Source organism: Uloborus diversus, chromosome 3, assembly GCF_026930045.1.
Source record: "Uloborus diversus isolate 005 chromosome 3, Udiv.v.3.1, whole genome shotgun sequence".
In the NCBI taxonomy this organism is placed as follows: domain Eukaryota; kingdom Metazoa; phylum Arthropoda; class Arachnida; order Araneae; family Uloboridae; genus Uloborus; species Uloborus diversus.
In genome coordinates, this window is record NC_072733.1 from 19480605 (window position 1) to 19508307 (window position 27703).

The 27703-nt window shown below is 32.9% G+C and overlaps 1 protein-coding gene across 1 annotated transcript in view; it reads left to right on the forward strand.

Moving 5' to 3' along the window:
• The first annotated feature begins 1923 nt into the window (after nucleotides 1–1923).
• Nucleotides 1924–27703, forward strand: part of LOC129218026 (G2/mitotic-specific cyclin-A-like) — a 53684-nt gene continuing 27904 nt past the window's right edge. Inside the window, exons 1-3 of the mRNA XM_054852204.1 lie at nucleotides 1924–2269; nucleotides 20236–20443; nucleotides 24169–24260. Of these exons, the coding sequence (XP_054708179.1) occupies nucleotides 2132–2269; nucleotides 20236–20443; nucleotides 24169–24260 (438 nt within the window). The 5' untranslated portion in view covers nucleotides 1924–2131. The remainder of the gene's footprint in view (nucleotides 2270–20235; nucleotides 20444–24168; nucleotides 24261–27703) is intronic.

Below are 27703 nucleotides of genomic sequence, written 5' to 3' on the forward strand. Positions count from 1 at the left end.
TGGCTGGGAGGACTTTTACAATCTCAAAAACCCATGATAACAGTCCTTACATCAAAGGTAATTCAAAACTTGTTAAAACTTAACTATGTATCAATCATGGCATAATTATTTAAAAATCATTTTCTCAATAAAAATAGAAATTTTTACGAACCTGAAGTGGGGTGATAGCATGCACTTGATTCTTCAGGTGATAAAGAAATAGCAGGTAATGGAAATAACAAGGCAACCTAAAAATTAGTAAACCCTAATTAGAGCATAATAAAATGTACCAACACACTACTTGAACCGAACTTAGAACACCTCAGTTTTCTGTTTATGATGGAACCCACAGCGACTGGCATGCTTGTTGAATAAAAAAGAGTAAATTACCAAACTAACCAAAACTACCTACAATTCATTAAATTTTTAATAAAATAATACATTTTAAATTGGCTCGCTCAACCTAAAAAATCGATAAAAACTGTACTGTGTGTCAAGCAAGTGTTGTACTTCATATCCACCTCAAACGCTTTGGCAAATTCATGTGGTCACAGTAATTTCATAATCAAACTGACATTTTTTTTAACAAATTTTAACTAATAAACATTTAGCAGAATATCATAACAAAACGTTTCCATAAATCAAAATGTTATTAAAAGATACTGCCAGCAAGCACTGAAAGTCCTATAATTTATAAGCATTTTATTTCCTCTGCATCTCCTTTCAAAAAACAAAAAATTGACACTGTAAATACTTACGTTGCATAAAGTGAAGATTGCTTGAAGGAACATAAAAAACGACATTAGTCAATTTTTGTCTAAGAAATGATCAGGAAAAATAAAAACCTTAACATTAAAATATAAGTTAAAATGGGTTTTAATATCAAGTCACATTCATTTAAAATAAAAATTTCCGCAGCATAAAGCATTTATAATACAAATCACAAGTTAAGATCTCTTCACATCACAAGTGTATGTTTTGTTTCTTCCACTCGTCGCCAAGCACGAAATTGATCGCGCCACACCGAATACAGAGATCTATCGTTGAAAAAAATTAATTTACACAATTTAAACATTTGCCTTGTCTTAAAGTGTTGTTTTTCAATAACTTTGTGATTGGAATCATCGATTTAACAGAAAGAATAACTATAAAAGACCCAAATAAAGTGTCAGGATGGAATTTTAGCACACCGGAACACATGTTCTTGATATAATTACGCGATAGTTAAAGAAATAGGAATGGACTCACTCAAGTAAAGCTACACACGTATAATTTGAACATTGTAGAACAGTAATATGAGCATTAAAATCCTGGACTCACCTTTAATTTTTCTGATTCTGGGTTTTTCCACAGCACTGTCATACGCTCCATGTTAATCCTACGGGAGAAGAAGAAACCTTGCCTCAGGCGGTCTTCGACCAGTAGGAAAATGATACCGCGTTGTCGCAACTCTGAAAACTACGTTTTCATGTAGGGACTCTAATTATTTTAACCGGTGAGTTACCGGTCGCTCATTGAACGCAACCAGTGAGTGTCCCCTTTTCCCATCAGGACGAATCATTGCTATGGAGCATGTATTATCTGGGAAATAATGTTTAGTACACATAAAAATAAGTTTTAACTTTTAATTTTACTTCATCGATTAATTTCAACTTTTATTTTTGTAGAAATCCAGCATTTGGAAAGATTTGCAGGGCTCGCTCTCACATTAAAAATATTTTTAACTGACGACAGCAACTTTATTATCGTTTGTTATTCTTATCTTTCACTCTTTAATAAATTGTTATAGAGCATTAAAAGTAGTTTTCGAAATTGTCATAACTTCACTGTGACCGTCACTGTGGTTTTCTTCAAATTTCGTTTGACCAATCGTATTCGAGTTGCTTCTTTTCTTTAGCTGCATTTCACTCAAACGTCATGAAGATGCATTGCTAACATTGGCTGCCAGCTGGAGGCATATAATTTGAATGCGTACGTAAGTGTACGTGATGCAGCTTCGTGTCAAAAAATTTTAACTTCAATTTTTGTGTCACTTTCCGGCAATAACCACCATGCATTTTCGTTCCATAGGATTTCAGATTTAATTCTTCTTTGCACTGAATGTTTTTCTTTTTAAGGTAAATATTGTCAGAAACTGTGTCCGGTTGTTAGTATGGCTGAGTGTTCGCCATTAGTAAAAAAATCTATCACAAACGCTGAAAACAAACACAATGTTCATCGTGGCCCTTCAAAAAGACCTGCATTAGCCGACATTAATGGGAAAAGAAACATTTCTAGCATTCGAGAAAAGGTATGTGTTGTAGAGTTAGAGTTAGTGTCACAAAATATGAATTACCAAATGCATTAAATAGTTAATTTTGGACACTAGTTTCAGGAAACATTTCCTGTCAAAATATTACCATTTTTTAAGTTCTGTACTTAGTCCATTGTATTTATGTCTTCCGGACTTGTGAAACTCACTTTGATTAGTTTTCTTTGCCCAATTTGTCAACTGAATGCATGTCGTCGCCTCAGAACAACAGTGGGATATCTTACTGTTGTTTCTAGGTTTAGGTAATTTATTGTTGCTCTGAGGCGACGATATCTGAAAACTTGGAGAACTTTCAAGGCAGTATATGTTTATTTTTTTAAAGTATGAACTAAGACTTCATCGGTTACAAATGTTTATTTTAAAACTGCTGTGTAAAATCATTATAGTTGCGTTACAAGTATAATAACTTTACTAATTACTTTCATTTGCTTAAAAGTGAAATTTAGTAGCTTAACATATTTCAAGTTTACCTTTGCTATCTAATTAACTCTTATTTCACTTTATGTCACAGTTCAATTCCTTGTTGTTACCAAGCAAACCCGTAAGACTCATTTTAACAGTTTTTAATGTCAAAAAATTTCGGGAGGAGAGATGTTGGCAATGAAGATCTAAGTTCGTCTTATTGTAAACAAGGGCTACATTCGGAAGCAGGCACCGGTGCCACCTCAAGCAGTCAAAACGGTTGATTCTTGATATAAAACGTATTGAGACTCCCACCGTTGCGATCAGTGCCTGTTTCCGAATGTAGCCAAGGTTGTCTGATCTTTTCAATGCTGGGAAAAACTCTTGAGAAAACCATTTGCACAAAATGTCATTTGTTCACTTTGTCCAGTTTTTCCCAGTAGGGTCAGACGGGGGAATTATGGGTCAAATAATATAACATCTCAATATTTTCTTATGTATAAAAGATAAAATGTTTTTAATTGGCATGGAGTAAACTTAGACAATTTAAAAATTATTCAAATAATCCGTTTACCTAAAATTGCATTTTTTTATTAAAATGAAATGAGTGACCAAGAATTATCCCGGATTGGGGCAGATACGGGTCACCCCATTTTTTTTTTTTAAGTAATCCATGTCGAAAGTAATTTTAACTATTCTCAATTATTTTTTCGCTCACAAAGATTTTTGAATGATGAAGAGTTTTGCAGGGTTCGTACGCTCCTGACAAACTCCTTATAAACTCCTGATTTTTAAGAAAAGAAAATAAGGGCCTTTAAAACTCCTGAATTTTGCTATTATCTCCTTACGAACTCCTTATTTTTTTATTCTACATGACCTTAAAGATGTTTTTCTATCGCCTATCCGATAGGAGTGATTACGTTGTACCTAACTTTACCAAAAATTCCGCTATTTATTCGTCTGTTAATACCGGAAATCCGATTTTTTCGTTAGACAAATTTCTTCCCCACATCCGAATTTTTTTTCAAATTTATGACGATTATGCGGATAGTTATTTGTAAAATAACATCTTGTAGATTTGTTAAAGTACCATGCTGAAGGTTTTTTTTTTTTGCTTCTATAAATTCTTTTATGTAACACCCCCTCCCCCACCTTGTATTTGAATTTGATACCGAGGCTGCTCACGTCAAAGAAAATGCAGTAAATGCATATTTTACTATAAATTCAGTATGTTTGTGTGTTCAATGTTTTGTATGAAAACAAAAATAAATAATATTAGAATTGTACATATTTTTTCTGAAATAAGTTTCAAAAAATACATCTTTAACCAGGAAACTAGTCCTTAAAAAATAAAATGAACTCCTGCGAAACTCCTTAAAGTCTCCTTACTTTTGATTTTCAAAGTTGGGTATGAACCCTGTTTTATGTTTAAGAAATAACACATTATAATTGAAATAATTTGATGTTACTATTACTAGTCAACTACAATTGGGTATTTGTCTTTGTTCTAAGCCCATGATTCGGTGAAGAAATTTCTTTAACATTTGTATGATACCTTCATCAATCATGTTTCTCTACAAGAATTTTTCTTTTCAATTAACTAGACTTAAAAAAATACACTTATTTCAGATTACTTCTTCATTTGTGCATTAGATTTCTCTTGCAGTTAGAAGATAAAGAAGGGAGTTTGATTTGTTATAGCTATTGAATTTGTCTCCTTATATGATACTTTAGGGATTTGTATTGATCTGTTGCTTATTTTGGTTCTTGATGTCTGACATAATAGGGATGTTTTTGATTTTTCAATTTTATTTTTATATGATAGAGTAACATGCATGAACATCATAGGTGAAAAAATTTTTGCGATACCATAAGTATTTTTTTTTAAATTAATTTTTAAAGTTCAAGCCCTTGTGACGTCAAATGGCATAGGAAGTGACGTCATGCGCTCTTCCGATAGGAGAGAAACACTAGCGAACCGGTTCTCATGTCATGGGAGAAACCGAAGACCGTGCATTCGACTTCGAAGACTAAACGTAAAAAGCTTATCTCCTCGCATTAAACTCCTCGGGTTTCTGGAACATTAAACCTCTCATCCTCTCGAAAATATTAGAATATCATCATTGATATTATTTGAGGAAGATTATTTAGATTGTGCTTTAACAAATCCGGCCTCCATAGTGTGTTCAAAAGGATTACTGAATTTCTAAAAAATAAAAATATCAGCGCGCTCAAAATGTCCGTAGCGAAAACAAGGGATCTTCGGCGGAAGGCTGCCCATTCGCGCCCTGTGACGTAGGCTCGTGACGTTTCAGAAGAGCGCACTTTTGCGCGTGGATTTTTCAAAATTCATTAAAAATCAACCACGGTGTTTTAAAATTCGGCGATGGTGAATTTTTTAGTTTTGAGGGTCAATTAACAATATCCAATAGCCAAAATATGAACATTTAATATGTTGCAACTTCCCTATTGCATGCTGACATAATTTATCTTTAAAATTGAAACTGATTTGCTAGCCAAAAGGGCATGATGCTTCAGCAGCAATTTAAGCTGATATGACAAGTATCATCCATTGTTGTCTTTAAAGCATTAAAATTTCTTTTTGAGAGAGTCTATAACAGAAAAGGATAAGTTTATGCAGGGGTCTGTCCAGGATTTTTCACAGGGTCCTTTTTTTGTAAAAAAAAATAATTTTTGTGAAAAATCAAATAATTTTGAAAAATATTCTTTCTTTTTTTTTAAAAAAAGAAATTTTAGAACTTAAGAGATGGCATAAACTGCATCATTTAAACTTAAAGTTGAGTGTTTTCCTCTTCTATGTTGAGAATATCATTAAGGGGTGTTTTTCTAGTATTTGGCGAGGGAGGGGAGGGCGGTGGCATCTCTCTCTCAAGTATCAATATTTATCAACCATTCTACATTATGTTAAATTATACTAGAAATATTTCTGTACAGTATTTAAAATAATTGCAACAAAAAAAATCAGAACGGTTCAGCATTTACCTTTTTGACCCAAGACACACTTAAAAAGCACAGGATTTCGTTTAAAACTTATGAATTCCGTGATTTTAACAAAAATAAGAAGAGATCTTATTTGTTTACCTCTTAACAAAGCGTACTTATCATCAAAAATTCGAAAAATCGGATTCCCATAGCGGATGCAGAGATTGCAATTCTCAAAAGTGAAGGTACCAAAAGTATAAAAACGGCTTGTAAAGGAAATATTTTTGATAAAATTATTTTGAAATTGCATTTTAGTGTCCTATGATAAACATATCATTAATATCTGTAAACACAGTTGAAGCAAAAAAAAAAAAAAAAAAAAATCAGCATTTTAATTTTTGACTCATAAAAGAAAATGGAATTTTGTTTTAAAAACTTGAAATAAGCGTTCTAACAGAAATAAAGATACTTTTCATTTATTTGCATCCTAATAAAGCGAAGTTAGCTTGAAAAAAGAACAAAAAGTTAATCATCCTTGTTAGCATCAAAAAATCAAACCTATATAATTTTCTCCCAAAATACAGTTAAACATTGCACCTACACCGTAAAAACGCAAGCTGGTAAAATGATGAGAATATTTTCGAATCAAATCATTTTAAAGGTTTAACACCAGTCATTAAGTGGCAATAATTTTGAAGTTAGTAATCCTATCTGAAGCGATCATATTTTTTCCCCCATCCTCACTATCCCTTTGCAGTTCTAAGTTCATTTCGCTGATATATATTATTATTTACAGGGGTCTGGCCAGAGGATATTTGGGTCCGTTAACGGACCCTTCACAAAAATCCGATCAACCAAAACGGACCTTTCACAAAATCCCGATCAAACAAAACGGACCCTTCACAAAATTCTGATCAACAAGATCGGATCTGTCACAAATTGTTTATTGAAAGAGCAAATCTGAAAGTAAAATAACGCATATTTTTGTGTATAAACCGCATATTTCTGTGTATAAACCGATAATTTTCGGAACCTTTTTTAAGTCAAATTAGAGGGATCAGCTTATACAAAATCGGCTAATTTTGAAAAAAAAAAAATCGGGGGCACTCTTGCGATGCTCCGATGCGATGCTCCGATGGATGCGATGCTCCTGCAAGCGATAAATAATTGCTACTGCCAAATAAATATAATGGTTGTTTGTTTTATCACAGCTAATTAGCAATGGTGTTGTTGTAAACTTTTCTGAAAAGGCATTGGTAAGCACTTTTCTCCCCTCATGATTTAATAAACAATAATAATATATATCTGCGTTATGAACTTAGAACTGCAAAGGGATAGTAAGGGTGAGGAAAAAATATGATTGCTTCAGATAGGGTTACCAACTTCAAAACTATCACAACTTAGCGTCTGGCGTTGAACCTTTAATAATGAGATTAGAAAATATTCTCATTTTGTTGGCTTGTCAATATTTGCGTTTTTATGGTGCGGTGCTGCGATGTTTAATTGTTATTTTAGGAGAAAATTATATGGGTTTTGATTTTTCGATGCTAACAAGGATGATTAACTTTAAGTAAACTCTTTTAATTACCGTTTTTTTTTTCTTTAGATGTCTACATTTTGAAAAATGCAATCTTTTAACATCCAATATGAGAATCATATTTTGTTCTTTTTTCAAGCTAACTTCGCTTTATTAGGATTCAAATAAATGAAAAGTCTCTTTATTTCTGTTAGAACTCTCATTTCAAGTTTTTAAAGCAAAATTCCATTTTCTGTTATGAGTCAAAAATTAAAATGCTGAATAGATGGTTTATTTTATTATTATTATTATTATTTTTTGGGTCAACTGTGTTCACAGATATTAATGATATGTTATCATAGGACTCTAAAATGCAATTTTAAAATTTTATCAAAAATATTTCTTTTACAAGCCGTTTTTATACTTTTGATGCCTTCACTCTGAGAATTGCGATCTCTTTGCATCCGCTATGGGAATCCGATTTTTCGAATTTTTGATGATTATTACGCTTTGTTAAGAGGTAAACAATTGAAATATCTTTTTATTTTTGTTAAAATCATGGAATTTATAAGTTTTAAACGAAATTCTGTGCTTTTTAAGAGTGTCTTGGGTCAAAAAGTTGAATGCTGAACCCTATTCTGAATTTTGTTTTATTTATATTTTTGTTACAATTATTTTAAATATTGTACAGAAATATATCTAGTATAATTTAACATAATGCAGAATGGTAGATAAATATTGATACTTGAAAGAGCGATGCCCCCCCCCCCTCCGGCCAAATATCAGAAAGAAAAATCCAGAATGATTTTCTCTTCATAGAAGAAGAAAACACTCAACTTTAAGTTTAATTGATGCAGTTTGTGCCATCTCTAAATTCTAAAATTTCGTTTTAACAAAAAAATTTTTTTGCGAAATTCTTTGATTTTTCACAAAATTAATTCATTTTTCACAAAATTATTTGATTTTTCACAAAAAACGGACCTTGTGAAAAATCCTGGACAGACCCCTGATTTATTGAATGAGCAGGGAGAAAAGTGCTTACTAACACCTTTTCAAAAAAGTTAACAACACCGCTGCTAATTAGCTGTGATCAAACAAACAAAATTATTTAAAACCAAACTTATTGCCAGTTGTTAATTTCTTTCCAAGAAACAAACAACAAGCATTATATTTATTTGGCACTAGCAATTATTTATTGCTTGCAGGAGCATCACAAGAGTACGATTTTTTTTCTTTGCGAAATTAGCATAAGTTGATCTTTCAAATTTGACTTTAAAACTGATAATTTTTGGAACCTTTTTTATACAGCGAAAAATGCGTTATTTTGCTTTCAGATTTGCTCTTACAATAAACAATTTGTGAAAGATCAGTCCTTGTTTATGAAAATTTGTTTATCAGAATTTTGTGAAGGGTTCGTTTTGGTTGATTGGGATTTTGTGAAAGGTCCGTTTTGGCTGATCCGATTTTTGTGAAGGGTCCGTTAACAGACCCAAATATCCTCTGGCCAGACCCCTGGGTACACATTCAAAAATCTACGCATCTTAAATTCTTCACTTAGTCGCCATATTTGGTAGTTTTGCAAGTAGACGTAAATTTCCAAAAACAGAATTGGACGTTTATCTCAATGTAATTAATGTATTGAAAGTAACCTAAAATGTGCAAAAAACTGAATTTTTAAAAATTTTAATTTTGATGTAAGCATCCTTTACTATATGAAAGAAAAAAACTGATTATATTGACATCGGTCTATGATCCACGAATGTTGATTTTTGTTATTATGCATTACACAGTGAAATTCCGTTACAACGAACTTCAAGGGACCGCAAATTCTGTTCATTGTAACGAGAATTTCGTTGTAATGGAATTCAAATAATGTAATGTCAGTTAAATCAGGACTGAAAATGTATTTCGTTGAAACGGAAATTTGGTTATATTGGTATTAGACCAAGAGCTGACCCCCCAAAACACGATTTATCTCTTTTATGGCTTGTGGCCGGTTAAAATAATAAAAAAATGCAATTTAAAACTTTGGCTCGAATCCCCCCCACTAATTTTGGGTCAAACGGCTGCGTGGGTGGGTGAAAGGTCAAAAAAATGAAAAATATCAAAGTGATGAGTTAAATGGCTAAAAACTATATAATAGCATTAAATTAATAAGAAAAAACCCGTAGCGAATTTCCCCCCCCCAGCTATGTTGGGGCGAACGTGGTGCCCCCCAGGGGTAAAGTATCGATTATTAAACTTAAAAAAAAAATGATCACTTTCGTGGGGGGGGGGGAATTTTACAGGGTATTAGTTTCATTATTTTGATTGCCAAAAAAAATTCCCCCCCAGAAACTATGGGTCAATTTGTCAAAAAAAATTTTTTTTTGTTCCTCTTTATTTGGTTCAAGTCGAGTATTATTCGAACTTACGCATGACTGTTTAAGTTGCAAAAAAAACCCCCAAAGTTGGAACGTTTTTTCATTAAAAAAAACTCGTAGCAATCCCCCCCCCACACCTATGGAGGGGGTTGCTATGCGGTGCGCAGTTTTACAACGTGGTGCCCCTCCCCCCCAGGGATGAATTGTCGATTAATTAAATTAAAAGTAAATGATCACTTTCGTGGAGGGAATTTTACAGAGTATACATTTAATTGCAAAACAAAATATCTCCTCCCCAGCAATTATTAATCTACTAGATGCATTGCCAGGCGTTGCACGGTCTACCTCAAAAATGTACGTGTATTCGGCGTTCCAAGCATTTTATACAATTATATAAATTTTCTCGCTTTCATTACATTTCTTATTGCTGCTCTACTCCTATTAGTCAAAGCGCAATGTTATATAGCCTATAGCCTTCTCAATAAATGGACTATTCAACACAAAATGAATTTTTCAGTTCGAACCCGTCGTCCCTGTAGACCAAGAGCTGAGCCCCCAAAACACGGTTTATCTGTTTTATGGCGGGTGGCCGGTTAAAATAATAAAAAAATGTGATTAAAAATTTTGGCTCTAATCCCCCCCCCCTCCGCCCACTATTTTCGGGTCACACGCTGCATGGGTGGATGAAAGGTCAAAATAAAAGAAAAATATTAACATAAGTGAAATGGCTAAAAAGTATATAATAACATTAAATTAATTTAAAAAAACCACATAGCAAATCTCCCCTCCAGCTATGTTGGGGCGAATGTGGGAGGCCCCCCCCCCCAGAAGTGAATATCGATTGTTAAAGTTAAAAAAAAAATCACTTTCGTGGGGTTGGGGATGGGGAACTTTACAGGGTATTTGTTTCATTATTTTGATTTCCAAAATCTCCCCCCCCCCCCAGTAACTATGGGTAAATTTATCAAAAAAAAGTTTTTTGCTTCTCTTTATTTGGTCCGAGTCCAGTACTATTCGAACTTTCCCATGACCTCTTAAATTGTAAAAAACAATTGCAATTATTTATTCTGTAAAAAAAACACGTAGAAAATCCCCCCCCCCCCAGCTATGTTAGGGCGAACTTGTTGCCCCCCAGGAGTGAATTATCGATTGATTAAATAAAAAAAAAAGATTACTTTCGTAGAGAGGAGGGATTTTCTCAGAGTTTACACTTGATTGTAGCAGGAAAAAAAATCCCCCCCCCAAAAAAAATGTTTTTAATTTAAATTAGAAATTTTGAAATATTTTTTAAAATTAAAGGAAGCAATTCAGCGTCCGTACATCTGCTTCTACCATTGTGTGCTCAGCATGAAAAGAATGAAGGGGAAAGTATACGCCTGTGATGATTTCTTCTTGCTGTTTCGAGGGCAGTTTCGTCAGTGATCAACTGTAGCCAACACAGTGAAGTCGTTATAGCTGTTGGTTTTTCTTTTCGGAGCACGCTGTACCGCATCCTTAAACTGAAAACGTAAAAAAATCCTTTTTTCAAAAATATATTTTGCTGTTTTTATATTATAAGTGTTTTAAAGGGTAATTTTAAGTGTAGCCAGCCACCAGATAAAAGATAATTTAGTATATTATCTCTAGAGTATACATTTAATTGTTTTAATTGCAAAAAAAAAAAATTCTCCCCCTACCCCAGTAATTATGAGTTTATTTCACAAGCAAAAGTGATTTTATGTTAAAATTGCAATAACGACTTTTTTACTTGTAAATGTTAATGCGTTAATCCGATGCGTTAAATGAATTTTTAAAATAATTTGGAAATTCATATAGATTTATTTACCTTCAGCATATTGGTTGTGATAGTGTCTATCTAGTTTGATAAAAATGTTCCTGCAATCTCGATGATATAAATCTGCTTCTGTTAAGAACTCGGAAAAATCTAAATCACGGAATTTCAGTTTTCAGTGTTTTCGAATCTTTGAAACTTTTATTCCTTCAAATAAAGTTTCTGTCAAAACATTATCTTTTATCTGGTGGCTGGCTACCAGGGCTGCGGAGTCGGAAAGAAAATGGCCGACCCCGACTCTGACTCCTGGATTTTGAAACGCCCGACTCCGACTCCAAATTTTTTTTATTTTTTTTAATTGTATTTTTTCAATTCCCTCTCTCCATTCAAGGGAAGGGGGAAAACCTCTTAACACAGATTGAAATATTAATTCCTTTTTATGAAAATTTCGCATTTTGTGTTTTATTGTAAACCCAAGACGCCATACAACGTTAGAAATTCAATTTAAAAATCAAATTTTCCAATAGTTACGAGTTAAAAAGTGAGATGACTTAAAAATCCCTTTTAAAAATTTTAAAATGGATTATCTGTAATTTTCCCCCCTTTAATGTTTAACAAATAGATATTGATCAAATCGTGTGCTTTCAATTTTTGAAAGCTGTAACTTGAGAGAAAAAAAACCTTTTTTTTCTAAATCCAAGTTCTTGAGAGGGAGTGGTTTGCCCCTGGTGACATCCATCTAGTAGATGACACCCAAAGTTAATTTCAGAGTTTATAAAAAATATAAATACTTTAATTCTGAAAATTTTCACGAATATATTTTAAATTATATTTCATCAAAAAAATTTCAACGAAAATAGGGCACATATACGTCAGGAGCTAATTTTACATAAAACGCGGCGGTATACAAATTTGTACGAATAACTTTTACTATACCTATATTTCTTCTTCGCTAAATTTTTAATTTAAATTTTATTGGCTGCTTTAGAATTAACCTAAATATGAAGATTTTAAGATTAACTGCAATTCTTGAGTGTTGTAATCAAGAAATCATTTACTTATTTTGTTCCATACTTTATAGTGAGAATCAAGCTTACAGAAATAGTCTTAATTAAAAAAAAACATTAGATTATTTCATCGAATCTTTTGGATTCGTGCTTTCGCGCCAGAACTTCTTTGAATTTGCCGATCACACTTAAACGTTTCAACCTTAGCTACGGGTGTCGACTTACTAATTTGTTAAGTTTCTTTTACTATTTTATAAGTGAGATCGAACAAAACACTATATTTCATTTTTATTTGAAAGTGATTACTTGAAAATGTTAGGCAACAAAACCGTTTGCTGGCAGTTGCTATTAGTTAAGTTAAAAAGCAAGCAAACTAGGGGACGGCTACAGAAAGTTCGGTAAGCATTCAAGCTAGCTAATTGCCATAATGGCAGTTATTTTCTCATTAGTATCTTTTTATACATGTAATCGAACCAATTGGTAATCAGTTTTTAAAAAATGCAAGGAGAGTCGGTGAAAAGGAAAGAAAAAAAGAAACCCGGAGTCGGAGTCGGCATGTTTTCTAATGACTCCGACTCCGACTCCTTTATCCCAAAATCAGTTCGACTCCGACTCTACAGCCCTGCTGGCTACACTTAAAATTACCCTTTAAAACACTCATTATATAAAAACATCAAAATATATTTTTGAAAAAAGGATTTTTTTACGTTTTCAGTTTACGGATGCGGTACAGCGTGCTCCGAAAAGAAAAACCAACAGCTATAACGACTTCACTGTGTTGGCTACAGTTGATCACTGACGAAACTGCCCTCGAAACAGCAAGAAGAAATCATCACAGGCGTATACTTTCCCCTTCATTCTTTTCATGCTGAGCACACAATGGTAGAAGCAGATGTACGGACGCTGAATTGCTTCCTTTAATTTTAAAAAATATTTCAAAATTTCTAATTTAAATTAAAAACATTTTTTTTGGGGGGGGGGATTTTTTTTCCTGCTACAATCAAGTGTAAACTCTGAGAAAATCCCTCCTCTCTACGAAAGTAATCTTTTTTTTTTATTTAATCAATCGATAATTCACTCCTGGGGGGCAACAAGTTCGCCCTAACATAGCTGGGGGGGGGGATTTTCTACGTGTTTTTTTTACAGAATAAATAATTGCAATTGTTTTTTACAATTTAAGAGGTCATGGGAAAGTTCGAATAGTACTGGACTCGGACCAAATAAAGAGAAGCAAAAAACTTTTTTTTGATAAATTTACCCATAGTTACTGGGGGGGGGGGGGGGGAGATTTTTTGGAAATCAAAATAATGAAACAAATACCCTGTAAAGTTCCCCACCCCCAGCCCCACGAAAGTGATTTTTTTTTTTAATTTTAACAATCGATATTCACTTCTGGGGGGGGGGGACTCCCACATTCGCCCCAACATAGCTGGAGTTGAGATTTGCTACGTGGTTTTTTTTAATTAATTTAATGTTATTATATACTTTTTAGCCATTTCACTTATGTTAATATTTTTCTTTTATTTTGACCTTTCATCCACCCATGCAGCGTGTGACCCGAAAACAGTGGGCGGAGGGGGGGGGGATTACAGCCAAAATGTTTAATCAAATTTTTTTATTATTTTAACCGGCCACCCGCCATAAAACAGATAAACCGTGTTTTGGGGGCTCAGCTCTTGGTCTACAGGGACGACGGGTTCGAACTGAAAAATTCATTTTGTGTTGAATAGTCCATTTATTGAGAAGGCTATAGGCTATATAACATTGCGCTTTGACTAATAGGAGTGGAGCAGCAATAAGTAATGTAATGAAAGCGAGAAAAATTATATAATTGTATAAAATGCTTGGAACGCCGAATACACGTACATTTTTGAGGTAGACCGTGCAACGCCTGGCAATGCAGCTAGTAGACTCATAATTGCTGGGGAGGAGATATTTTGTTTTGCAATTAAATGTATACTCTGTAAAATTCCCTCCACGAAAGTGATCATTTATTTTTAATTTAATCAATCGACAATTCACCCCTGGGGGGGGGGGCACCACGTTGTAAAACTGCGCACCGCGTAGCAACCCCCTCCATAGGTGTGGGGGGGGGATTGCTACGAGTTTTTTTTAATGAAAAAACGTTCAAACTTTGGGGGGGTTTTTTTTGCAACTTAAACAGTCATGCGTAAGTTCGAATAATACTAGACTTGAACCAAATAAAGAGGAACAAAAAAATTTTTTTTTGACAAATTGACCCATAGTTACTGGGGGGGAATTTTTTTCGGCAATCAAAATAATGAAACTAATACCCTGTAAAATTCCCCCCCACGAAAGTGATCATTTTTTTTTAAGTTTAATAATCGATACTTTACCCCTGGGGGGCACCACGTTCGCCCCAACATAGCTGGGGGGGAAATTCGCTACGGGTTTTTTCTTATTAATTTAATGCTATTATATAGTTTTTAGCCATTTAACTCATCACTTTGATATTTTTCATTTTTTTGACCTTTCACCCACCCACGCAGCCGTTTGACCCAAAATTAGTGGGGGGGGGATTCGAGCCAAAGTTTTAAATTGCATTTTTTTATTATTTTAACCGGCCACAAGCCATAAAAGAGATAAATCGTGTTTTGGGGGGTCAGCTCTTGGTCTATATTCGTTGTAACGGAATTTCACTGTATGGTATGCCAATCAATGCAACAAAGTTAATCATATTTATACTAAAAAATGACTTTGTATTTGGCTCAATATGTTTTGTGTTATATACTAATAACAAAATAAAAAGTATTGTAAACCAAAAGTGTATGCTAAAAGACTGCTGCACAATTACAGCAAAATGCTAACATTACACATTACACGTATCATCAAAAAAACGCTAAAGTAAGTTGAAAGTACTTTGTTTTCAACAAGTAAACTAATAAAAACAGTTTTGAACAAAAAGTTTAAAAGAAAAAGTTGAGGAAAAAAAAGGAAAATAATTGCAAGATTTTTTTTTAAATCTAAAGTTTCAGTTCTTCTACATTGCTACTTTAAACAATTTTAATTTTTTTTGAAATTATTGTTATTCAACTTAATTTTGAATGAAGTGAGTAACCTGAAATTTTCTAAAAAAACCTGGGTTCATACGCCCTTAAAGTGCTTGAAAAAAAAAGTTCATTTTCAAGTGTTTAAAAACCTTGAAAAAGTTCCTTAGTGCTTAAATTCTCTCAAAAAACATCGGATTGTGCTTAAAATTAAAAAAGAAGTTTTCACCAATAAAATTTTCTCAACGTGTTCAATATGCAACATCGCGAAAAATTGCTTCCGTGTTTGGGATTTCAATCCTTTTGCATCTTGTAAATATTTTGATGTTTTTTACAACCGAAAAATATTTTGACAGATAGTACCTTATATTAGTTTAGTTTTTGTTTAATTTCATTAATTAACAAAGGATTTAATTTGGAAACAATAAAAACATTGAATTTACTCGGATTTCGCGGAAAACTGCTCTTGTGTTTGAAATTTCATTCTTTCTGCATCTTGCAAATATTTCAATACACTGCTTGACAATTGCTGAGGAACAATTACGTTTTTTGGAATAGTTAAGAATAGTTAATGATTAAAGAAACAGAACGAAATATATAGTTAGTAGGAAGGATGTGCCTTTATTATAAGTACAAAATAATACAGATTACTGCATCAATGAATTAAAAACTTAAAAATAAAAAAATAATCCTACTTAAATGATTTTCATACAACAACAAAAAAAATAATCTAGGTTAGAATGAGTACTTTAATATGATATATGATTATCAGGGACACTAAAGCATAATTTACATCTGTTTTCCATACTCTCCTCTAATCACTGAAGAGTGCTTAAGGAATGTTTTACTACTCCTCTCTCAATGCGAATTTGAGTTCTTGTACTGTTCTGGGAGGGACGGTTCTTCACGCAACACGTCTGCCAAGAGCCTCCCAGGCAAGTTGAATTGGATTTAAGTCGGGAGAGTAAGCAGGCCACTGCATACGGAGAATGTTTTCACTTTGTAGTGTCTGACACTTCAATGCTCCAGTGTGGTCGTGTATCGTCGTTCGTAAAGTTAAAGTCTAGACCTACAGCCCTCCTAAAAAGACGAACAAGGTCCAGCATAACATCTCTGCAATACATTTGCGACGTATCGCTTTCTTATTCAAAAATGTGAAATTGTGTTCTGCCATTGTGCATGATGCCTGCTCACACCATGACGCCTAGGCCATATCGATCACATTCGCAAGCAATTGTGCACAACGTGTTCCACGCTCTCTTCACAGTTGGTAACCAGAATCACTTGTCACACTGACACGAGATTCGTGAGAGAACATCACTCCAGACCAATTTTGACGATCCCACCAACATGTTATTTACACCAGCGTAATCTTTCACCACGATGGCGTAGTTGAACTTGGGTGCAAAGTATGGGCTTCTGTGCATACAAACCAACATTATTTACTCGCCATGAGACAGTTCTTGCAGAAACATGCGTACCAGTAGCGGTTGTTAGATTTGCAGCTATCTGTCCAGGAGTGAAATTTCTGTTCCTTTTTGCCATGAGAGCTACATAACGATCCTCTGAAAGTGTGGTGTTTCTACCATGACCCCCAGCATGCTTTTACAAAGCATTTCCACCTTCAGCGGCCTTCTTTAATCAGGAGGTGGCACTTTTTTATACACCCATGGCAGCAGCCACAGTGGTGACACTTTGACCAGCTTCTAGTCGTCCAACGGCTCGTCCACGATCGTGGATACTCAAATGATGTCTTGCTGACATTTTTCTCTTAAGTATTTCAAGAACTAGACAGAATTTGAGAAGAAAACCTTTTTTAACATCCAGCACTATTTTTGTTAAAAACCAAACAGTGTGAATTTTCTTATGAATCTTGAGCTTGTATGCAGTGTTTTATACAGATAACGAGTCTTGGTCTACCATGCCATCTGAACTTGAACTTATTTCCATTGGTCAGGTGGTTGAGGTACAAATTTGCATAAATCACTTGTTCCTTAGCAATTGTCAAGCAGTGTATTTTGGCTAATCAGATGTTATTTTTGCATACGCTACCTTAAATTAGTATATTTTTTGTTCCATTTTAATAAAAAACAAATAAATTTATTGTATGGGAAACATGCTAACGTTGAATAAACTCAGACTTCGCGAAAAAATGCTTCCTGTGTTTGAAATTTCAATCTTTTTGCATCTTGCAAATATCAGACTTCAGAAGCTCCTCTCTGGCAATGACATTGAACATGGGTATTTTAGTTTCTTCCCATAAAAGTTAAAAGCACTCATGAAAGGTTTTTTTTTTGAATATTAATTTGCTGATTCTAGAAAATATACTTCTTTGAATGTGGAGATTGCAAAATTAAACCTCTTCGGATTTGCTTCTCTTTATGACCTAACATTTCAGACATTTTCAGAAAAACTTTCAACACAGTAGATCTTTCATCAAAGTGTCTCTTGTTGTAGGAAAAGCAATTTCGTTTTCTTATACTTTTTTATATTATTGCCTTATTTCTATGTGTGTTTGCAGTAAATGAAATCTGCATACAATATTTTTAGTACAAATTTATGATATTGCCTTGAAAAAAATTTTTTTTGCTTTGAAAAGTGCTTGAATTTTTTCTCCCTGAATGGTGGTATGAACCCTGAAAATGACCTGGAAAACCTGGTCAAGTCAGAATTTTTTTTAACCACAAGTGTATGAACCTTGTACAAATAAAGAAGTTTTGAACATTTTGAAGAGAAAAAGGGGAATTCTGTTCATTACTCATCTTTTCCTCATCCTATCTGTTACTGGATATGGTCAGAATTGTCGGTGTCTGTTACTGGGGGTCAGACCTTTTTTCGAAATTCAGCTAATAAACAGTATTAACTAATTCAGATTATCCATAAATAGCCAAACATGTAGGTGCATGAGAGAAAAATAGTTTTAAAAGTCGAAATACATTAAAAGGCTCGGAATATTAAGTTAACCTGAAAGCGATGTCCTAAGCATATCTGTTACTGGTGCCGTTTGTTTTTCGTTCCTAAAAAAAGTTTTTTACAGCTACTGTGAAAGTAAAATTACAGTGTGCAACCATTTTTTAAAGTGACGAGCTATAAAAGTATAGATAAGGATTTCAGTGAAAAACTATTCTTCTTTTTAGGCTTCAAAAGAGTGAAAGAAAAATACTTTTTGGGGATTTTAATCACCATACAAATTCTGAATTTGCACTATTCTTCTGATTGAGCGTTTACTGCCGTTAGTCTTCAATTAAGGGCCAGTTATGTGTCAGAATATGAGTTTTTTTGTTTATTGTTAAGAGAGAAAAAAAGGGATAAGCTAAAATCTGGAAATATAGATGTTTTCAATTTCTGTTCGGGAAGGAAAATTTTCAGAAATTTTGTCCTTCATGGTTGGTTGATCTCCCAAATTTTGACCTAGTTTTTTGTACTAGATTGCTCCACTAGCATGCTGATGCATACTGTAATTATTTCAGCTGAACAACATGAAATTCTAAAACTCTTATCAGAGTGAATCTTTTATAAGTGTCTGCATGTTGTCAAAATTTCGGTTGTGATCTGAAACTCAGCGTATTTCCAAAGTCAAAAACTGGTGTTGGTATCATTGCTAACCTATTTCGGACCCTATGCTGTACTTACTTTTAATTAATATGCAATAAAATGTACGTAGGCTGTTTGGTACGTAATAAGACTTTTACTGCCACGGTACCACTCATCGGAATATTAATTCCTGTGGCATGAGAAATGTCTGTTGTCTGTATTAACAAAAAGCTACCGATAGTTGGAGCGTACAGACTCATGTTCCTGAGTATCACGTGATTGAATTGAAGCCTGTTGGCGGGCGCCTACAAGACACAGCCAGTTATCAAAATGGAAGCGTCGTTGGAACAAAGTTATGCAATTAAAGTATTTTTGTCTGGAAAAATCAGCATCGGAAATCTTTCAAATGATACGTGAAGTTTTCAACGATGAAGCAATGTTTAAAATCTGTACTTTTTGCTGGCAAAAAACTTTGAAGGAAGGCAGGCAGAATATGGAAGATATAGAATGTGAGGGACAACCTTCACCGTCCATCACAGAGACAATGATTAACATTGCTGTTATTATTATCAAGGGGAATCTCTGAATTATTTTACATCAGTGAGTTCTATCTGTTTCTTCAACTTCAGAAACCATTATATGAGGCAGATTTTAAAAGCAACAAAGCATGTCTACACTCTACGGAGGTGGTTTTGAAATAGCTCTCACAAACTTAATGTTAACAAGTTTTTAAGTGGACAGAGCGTTGTAATAAATGCATTTAGTCCCGCTGAATTTATTCTTAAACCATGTAAATCATGATGATTAAAGTTCTGTATTTTTTATAAATTTAGTCCTTATTAGTGAACAGCCCTCGTAGATAAATAATAGTTGGATTTTTTTCAAGGCCCGACGGGCCCTGTTTTCTCCAAGTTTGCATTGGATGCCCATATCTCAAGTTTTGAACCATTGGGGGCGCTGATGCATCGGTTAGATCCTAGTCCTTAATCTCTTTTTTTTTTAAACTTTGTACTTTTTATACATTGGATGAGCACAATGTTGACTATTTTCTGTTTTGTGCTTAATGTTCATGTGCCTTGAATGAGGTGATTAAATGCAGTGAATGGATGAACCTAATTTTAGAATAACCCTAAGTTAGGCAATTTTTTCTTATAATTTTGATGTGTTGATTTTTATATTTAAACCTTATTTAGTGCCGGGTGCTGATATGACAAGTTTTGCGACTAATTTAAAGTGTCAATTTACCTCTTAGACTTTTTGTTTTTAATTTGCTCTGCAGACATTCTACTGAAATCCAGAGTGAATAAGATGTAATATTACATGTTTTTGCATCATATCTGTACTGTGTTATTTTTATTATATTCTTTACTGAATTTTTAAAAAAAATATTCAATGTTTTAGATTTGTCTGACATCAATTGAAGATACTTTGACATGGGCCAAGCAAAACTACAGTAAAATAAGAGTTTTAGGATCTCAGAAGTTTAGTATCTATGAAGATGACTGTCAAAATGAAAATCTGTGTTTGCTCAGTAATGTGTCTCGTGTAATAGACTTGAGTCCTGTCAAAACCATAACCCCAACATATTCTTGTGACAAAACATCAAAAGGTATAATGACTAAGTCTTTAATTAGCATAATTAGTGATGTAAAATACCTGGGTATTTATTTTTAGGGATACCCAGGGTATATACCCGGGTATTTATTTCAAAATATTTATATTCAACTAAAATACTTTTCTGTATGTATTCCATTATGTATATATACAGGGTGTTTTGTTTTAACCTTTAAGACCTCTATTTTCGCAACCATTAGTCCTAGATGAATACTTCCAATTGCAAAAATGTTCAAAATTAGATGCATAGTTAAGATATTGAAAATTTGAAGTGAAAATAAAAATGAGTAAAAAAATACAAATTTTAACTTTTTACACGGGCCCCAGGTCCTCCAACTTATGTTTAGGGAAATAATCTCCATTGAAAAACAATTCCAGCAAAAAAGTTTGACATTAGTATGACTAATATTCACCGAGATATGAATCACAACATTTTGTGACACTAATTTACACTTGCTGTCAATAACATCTTTTGGGGAAAAACATAGCAATTAATGAGTGTTTATATAAGATTATATGTGTGCAGAGTGTGGTTTTTCAAATTGTTCGAGGTTTTGCAGCATGTTTTGCGTATCACGGCATAACATTTGCATGAATTTTTGAATAGAAATGGAAAATGTAAATACCTTGTGTTTTTTACTTTGCCAACCTGTCATTCTTCTGAAAGGGTAATAAGTTCTAATCTCATCTTCTGCATGGTCCCTTAAAACTTTCAAATGGAATATCTCCTTGAGTTTTGATCGCACAAATGTCGAGATTTTTTGTGTCAGTAAGTTCTAGATGCAGATCATTTCTCTAAGTTAAGAGGACTTAGGGATGTATAAAAAGTTAAATTTTGTAGTTTTTGACTCATTTTTATTTTGTTTCAAACTTTCATTATCTTTACTCTGCATCTGATTTTAAATATTTTTGCAATTGGAAGTATGCGTCTAGGACTAACGGTTGCAAAAATAAAGGTTTTACAGGTTAAAACGGAACACCCTGTATAACCAACCATATACAAAACAAATTTTCCCCTTAAATTTGTACTTTGACCACATATTTAAAGAAATATTGTGTGAAACAAATCAGCAATCTAATATGATATCCACATTAAATGTGTTGGATATGCCTAATCAATGTTGATAGCCAAATTTCAGGTATAAAAAAGCCATTCTACAAAAAGTAAAAAGCTTAACTGGTTACAAAAAAAAAAGCAAACATCTCCAATTATGACATTGAAAAGAAAGATTCTTTGATTCACAATATGTTTCTTTCGTAATTTCATTATGTCTTTTAATAAAAAATATTATCAACTGTGTAATACATGTGTATGTATCAGTTTTACCAATTATTTCATATTTAGATTTAAAAAAAAAATCTTATTCACTTTTTGCATTTTTTTGTAAAATACCCAGTTTTTTGGGTATTTACCCAAAAAATATTTACCTACCTGCTGGGTATTTACCCGATCCGCATCACTAAGCATAATACATTTTTTAGATGCTATGAGGACTTGTCAGGTTTTCATTTACATTATGCAGTGTGGTAACTCCCGTTAAGTTCTGAAGTTTTGGTATTTCAAGTGGATTTGACATTAGCTCCTTTTTTTACCCATTTGCTTATCTGCAACAAACATAAAAATACTATACCTTTTATCTAATGAGTTTTGAAAGGCACTTTGTTTTTCAAAATTTCAGGTACAATATATTGCTTAACTTTTCTCTGATAGAAATATTAAGGTGATTTAAAGAACTAAAGTTCAGTTTGTCACTAATAAGGTTGAGTATGTTAATTGTAAATATTTTGTTCAAATTTTGTAGTTGTATTGATTCCAGACATTCAGAAATAATTTTTTTCATGAATGTAGGATTAAAATCTTTGTCTAAATACAGTATAACTTCAATTTAACAATACCTGATTGAATGTCTATGCTGCTCGATTTAACGTTATCCTTGATTTTACGATAACTTTTTCTAGTCCCTTGACAATCGTTAAATCGAGGTTATACTGTACTTTTTTTTGGAAGTTTTGAAAAATCTATGTAAGATTTGTTTTATATTTGCTGCATTTTGTATACAGCTCTTAATATATTCATCTAAGGAGCAACAGATGGTAGCATCATATGTGTTAATACCCCTTAGGTATAATGGCAAATGTGTGGTTATTATACAAACATGTGCCGTAGAAGCAGAATGAAAACTAAAAAGTTGTTGAATTCTGCTGATTTATGCCTCAAAAATTGTGGAAATGCTTTGCAAAATGGACTCCATGTCCGAGGGTAAATAGAAAATGAAAGAATGAAATTGAGAAAGAAATAGAAAAAATAAACAAAGTGCCTGCTCGGCATGTGCCACCAAATCCAGAGCTCCAATAGGAAACTGCTGACAAAAGAATGATATATATACCCAAAATGCAAAGGATTCCTATCATTTCTTAATGAAAAATGTGTTGTAATGACTTAGCTACAATAAATATAACAAGTACTTTCAAGTTTCCACATAAATTAAAATTTTTGAGCATTAGAAACACACTGTCGTTTTTAATCATGTTGCAGAAATTCAACAAACTCAATTATGTTTCTATAGATTATTGGAATTAGCGTAATTTCTCATTCGTAGGGGTATCAAAAGTAAGGTAACAAGAGTCTGAAGGGTGTGCAAATTATCCGTATGAATAAAAATCCCTCTGAAGGTAATTGAAACGATCGCATCATTCAAACGGCGTCAGTAGATGGAGCTGGTAGGCCGGTAACATGACGAAGAGTTAGAAGATGGCTACCTTGATGGAAGCATGGTCGGCAATTGAAAAAAGTGTGATACGGTTACTGTGCCACTTTCGGTTGGTTCCAAGAGGCAATTCTCGGTAAACGACCGGGGCTGCTCACGACAGGCGTCCTGTTGTTGCACGATAATGCTGGACTACATACAGCCACAACTACACGCGATTTGTTAGAGCATTTTCGGGTGGCAGGTCTTGGACTACCCTCCTTACAGTCCCGACCTAGCACCAAGTGATTTCCCTCTATTCAAACCATTAAAGTAACCCTTGGGAGGTCTGCATTTCAGAACTGATGCTGAGGTTCAGCAAGCCATCTTGATGTGGTTGCACAACCTTGACGCTGATTTCTTCCGTGCCAGTTTCGATAGTTTGGTGTACCGATGGAACAAATGCTCCGATAAGCATGGTGACTATGTAGAGAAGTAATATATACTTGTGCCTTCCTACATTGTATATATTTTTTAATTCCGGAATAAATGTTTTCTCTGATTGGGCTTGTTACATTACTTTTTGATACTTCCTCGTATTTCTGAGAATGACATATTCTAATGTATCTGTAATTTCTTATCAAATCAGTTCGAGATGTAATGGGTGAAAACGAGTAATATACATTTAAATTTTAATTTTTTTGATCATTTTAAATATTGTTAGATTTCCAGCAGTCACCATGTATTACAAATATACTTTATTAGTATTGAAATTTTTCCTATCCTGTAATTTTTTTTATTTCTTAAGCAATTTTTTTCTGTGAGCTTACGGGTTTAGTTAAACCAAGAATAATATGTTTGAGCAATTTAAAACAGCTTGTAAACAGTTATTTAAATCTGATATAATTAAAATGACTTTTTAAAAATTTGTTTTAAAATTTAGAAAATAAGTTCTTTCAACTTTGTCTAACTTTTTATTTTCTGCTCAAAATTGCTTTTTCAATAACCAAAAGTTTTATATTTTGTTTTTTAGATCTATCAAAAATTAAAATTGATGAAGCTGCTGATTTGGTTTGGAGTTCACCATATCGGGAAGATGTTTATTCATATTTAAAAGAATTACAGGTAAAGATAATTTTTAAATGTTAGTATGTATTACCAATTGTTGATAAAATATATAAGGATATCCTCTTTTTTTTGCATTTAAATGATTAAGAAACTAAAGATTTTTTTTTTCACTTTTTAACAATTTTTTGTATTTTCTGAAGAGAAATTGGTTGAATGTTCAGTTAAATTTTTAGTAATTTTTATAGTAATTTGTTATTTTGTAATCTATATTTGCATAACAGTAGAAACCCAATTTTGCGTCTTCATTTAGGTTATCCCTCTTCCTACACTATCTTCTGCTTTTCCGAAAAATTACTCTATGCTGTTAATATCAAAATATTCAGACTTTTACGTCCTTTTTTTTCAGAAAATCTGCTTTATGTATTTTTCTAAAAACAGATTGAAGTCATTTTCTCTATACAAGACTAAACTTTTTTAGGGTTCTTTTTTAAAATATGTTTGTTTTTTAGCCGTTTTAAGCCATTCTTACATTTTTTCCGTTTAGTCTTATCTTTATTGTCAATGCAAAAATCTTTTGTAAAATTTTTATTGGAGGGATGAGATTTTTCCGGCTTCTGCCGGAATTCCAGTTTTCCCTGTTTTTTAAAACCTTTCTTCCTTTTTTGTTAGAAATTACTGTTTCTCTTTCAAAATTTAAAGTTATATATAAACAAACTTACAAGAATGATGCAATGCTGAAAATTTGTACAAAATGGGATGTTAGTAACAAATGAAAAGCAATAATAACTAGTTAACCTCTTTTTGTCAAGATATTTATATATGCTAAATAATTTCTTACAAAAAATGCTTTGAGTAAAATTGTAAAAAAGCAGTCGAAAACTTTGTACTATGGAATGAGTAAAAATGACAACGTGCATAAACTACAAATAAAGTGGTATAAAAGAGTTAAAAACTTAGCAAACAGCTGTTTCGAGGCTGTCATATGCAAGCCTCTTCATCAGTGCCAAAAAGGACTAAAAGTCCACACAATGTAAACCGAACGATAAATGAACAAAAAAATGGAAGGCAGCAAAGTAAATAGACATGGAAACCGGAAACACATGCGTCTCAGAACAGCAACGACACCTATAGTGCGGAAAAACATCACAAACAGAAAAAGTTTTTTAAAGATAAGATTTCCAAACACTGGTGAAAGGGGGAGTACTCGACAAATCATTCACTATTGAAGCAGAATTTTTCCAAATGTAATAGGATTCCCAAAAATCTAAATCATAAATCGAGGAGCACCCATGAATAACCTTGGCAGAAGAAAAATCGAAAATATGATTGAAAGACCAACAGTGTTGTGCAATCGAGGAACGTTTTAAATCTTGTTTCTTGACATAATTTTCATGTTCTTTAATACGGAATTTAAGAGAACGTCGGGTCTGTCCTATGTATTTCATTTGACACTGACAAGAAATATTATAAATGCCCCATCGGTCAAGTTCTGGAACTGAGTGTTTTAGTTGCGAATATTTAAGTTTGTTGATAGGGGAAAATGCAACTGAAAAATTAAACTTTTTTAAAATTCTTGCAATTTGAAGACTGATTCTTGGAAAAAAGGGTAAAACAACCAAATTAGAATAATTCATCTTAGACAGTGCTTGATATTTATTAGTTGAATTAATAAGTTTCCTGTGTATGATGTCAATTGTAAACCCCCAATCTAATGCAACACTTTTTAAATAATTCAGTTCAATGCTTTAATATGCAACTATTTTTCTAACTACAGTAATTCCCATTTTTTCTTTTTCTTACTGAATTTTGGGAAATGAATACTATGATTTAAGGACAATATGTGCTATGTTTAATTACTACACAATTATTTTAAACATAATTAATATGAAATTATTTCGTATTATCTTTGAAATAGGAAAATTGGTAATTTTTTGTTAATATTCATGGCTTCTGTTAGCTATTTTGATGCAGTTTTGGATACCATCCCTTTTCTGCATATTTTACAAAGTTTTTTTCGACTTCCTCCTTTTTGCGCTCTGACCACTCTCACCCTTGTATTTGCAAGCTTAAACAAACTAGCAAAACTGCAAAACTTTGCTTGTATTGAACATACCATAAATGAAATTGTTTATAAAAAAGTTAAATGAGATTTCTTTCACTAGTTCACAATGGGAAAGTGAACTTTTAAACAATATGCTCAAACTTTTCCTGCTCTCGATCTTATTTTCCGGCTTGGTGCTTATTTAGTACCAGTCCGACAGAATAGGTAAACTCAGGGTTCTATTGTATATTGTTGGTAACCTTTGGCTTATACAGCCAGCTGCAGATTTCTGTTCATTAATTACATTGCTGGCTGCGAGGTGGGCTGAGTAGCTGTAACCGTTTTGTTAGTCTTATATTCCTTTCTGTATAGCGATGTAACATTTCTAGAAATTTTAAGGCATTAAGAAAAAGTTTTTTCTAGTATTTTTTTGTCTGGAAAAATTGAAAAAAAAAATTCAAATGTTGGTTTTAAAGAGTTATATTTTCTCATAATATTAATTGTTAAATATTCAAAATATATGCAATCCATATTTTCTTAACAAATTTACATGAAATTAATTTCCTAACTAGTTTTCTTTGTTCAAAATGCCAAAATAATATATTATTTTTCAACCATTGATTTGAACAAGAATTAAAGAAAAAACTTTAGAATTTTTCGGAGTTCAACGAAATTGTAGTGGAAATTCAGGAAAAGAAAAATCTCTAACTAGTGGACAGACAAAATTGTCTCTACATTTCCTTTTTGGAGTTGTACAAATTGAAGTTACTGTTGCCAGTTCGTCTAAAAAGAACACTTGAATCCTTATTTTAAAAAGAACTTAAACTAATTTTTCAGTGGGATGTGTTCATCCACTCTCCTATACCATCGGTGTTTGCGCTCAAGTATCCGTAAGCTGGGTCCCAGGAACCCATTAATGAAATAGATTTTGGTCCTTTGGTGCAAAAAATGAGTCCCTTAAATTTTAAACAGAAAATGTATAAATGAATAATATAAAAAGATTTATAATTGGGGGGGGGGGGAGGCATGAAATAAAATAAATTGGTTAATTTTGCCCTAATTTTTTGTGATTTTAGCATAGTAAAATTATTTTCAAATAATACACTTGCAAGACTTAGTTATGTGAGAAACTATTCAGTCAGTTACAATGAGATTAACTCAAAATTTACTTTAAAAATGGGTTTTACCATAAAATAAAAAACAAGTGCCTCTGATTGATCAAGCAAAAAGCACTCCCTTAACCTTTGTTTTCCTAGAAATTTTTCTTAGTGAAAAAAAGTGAACAGCCCCCTCCTCCCAATTATTAGCAATTACATAATAATTTAAAAAAAATAGCAAGTGAATGAACCCAACGCAAAAATTGCGATAGCAAAAAAGAAACATTTTCTCATGAGTGAAAATTGCTCATTTGCAATCTTAAATCAGTATATTTGACTTTATTTTGACTCGTTCAAAATAT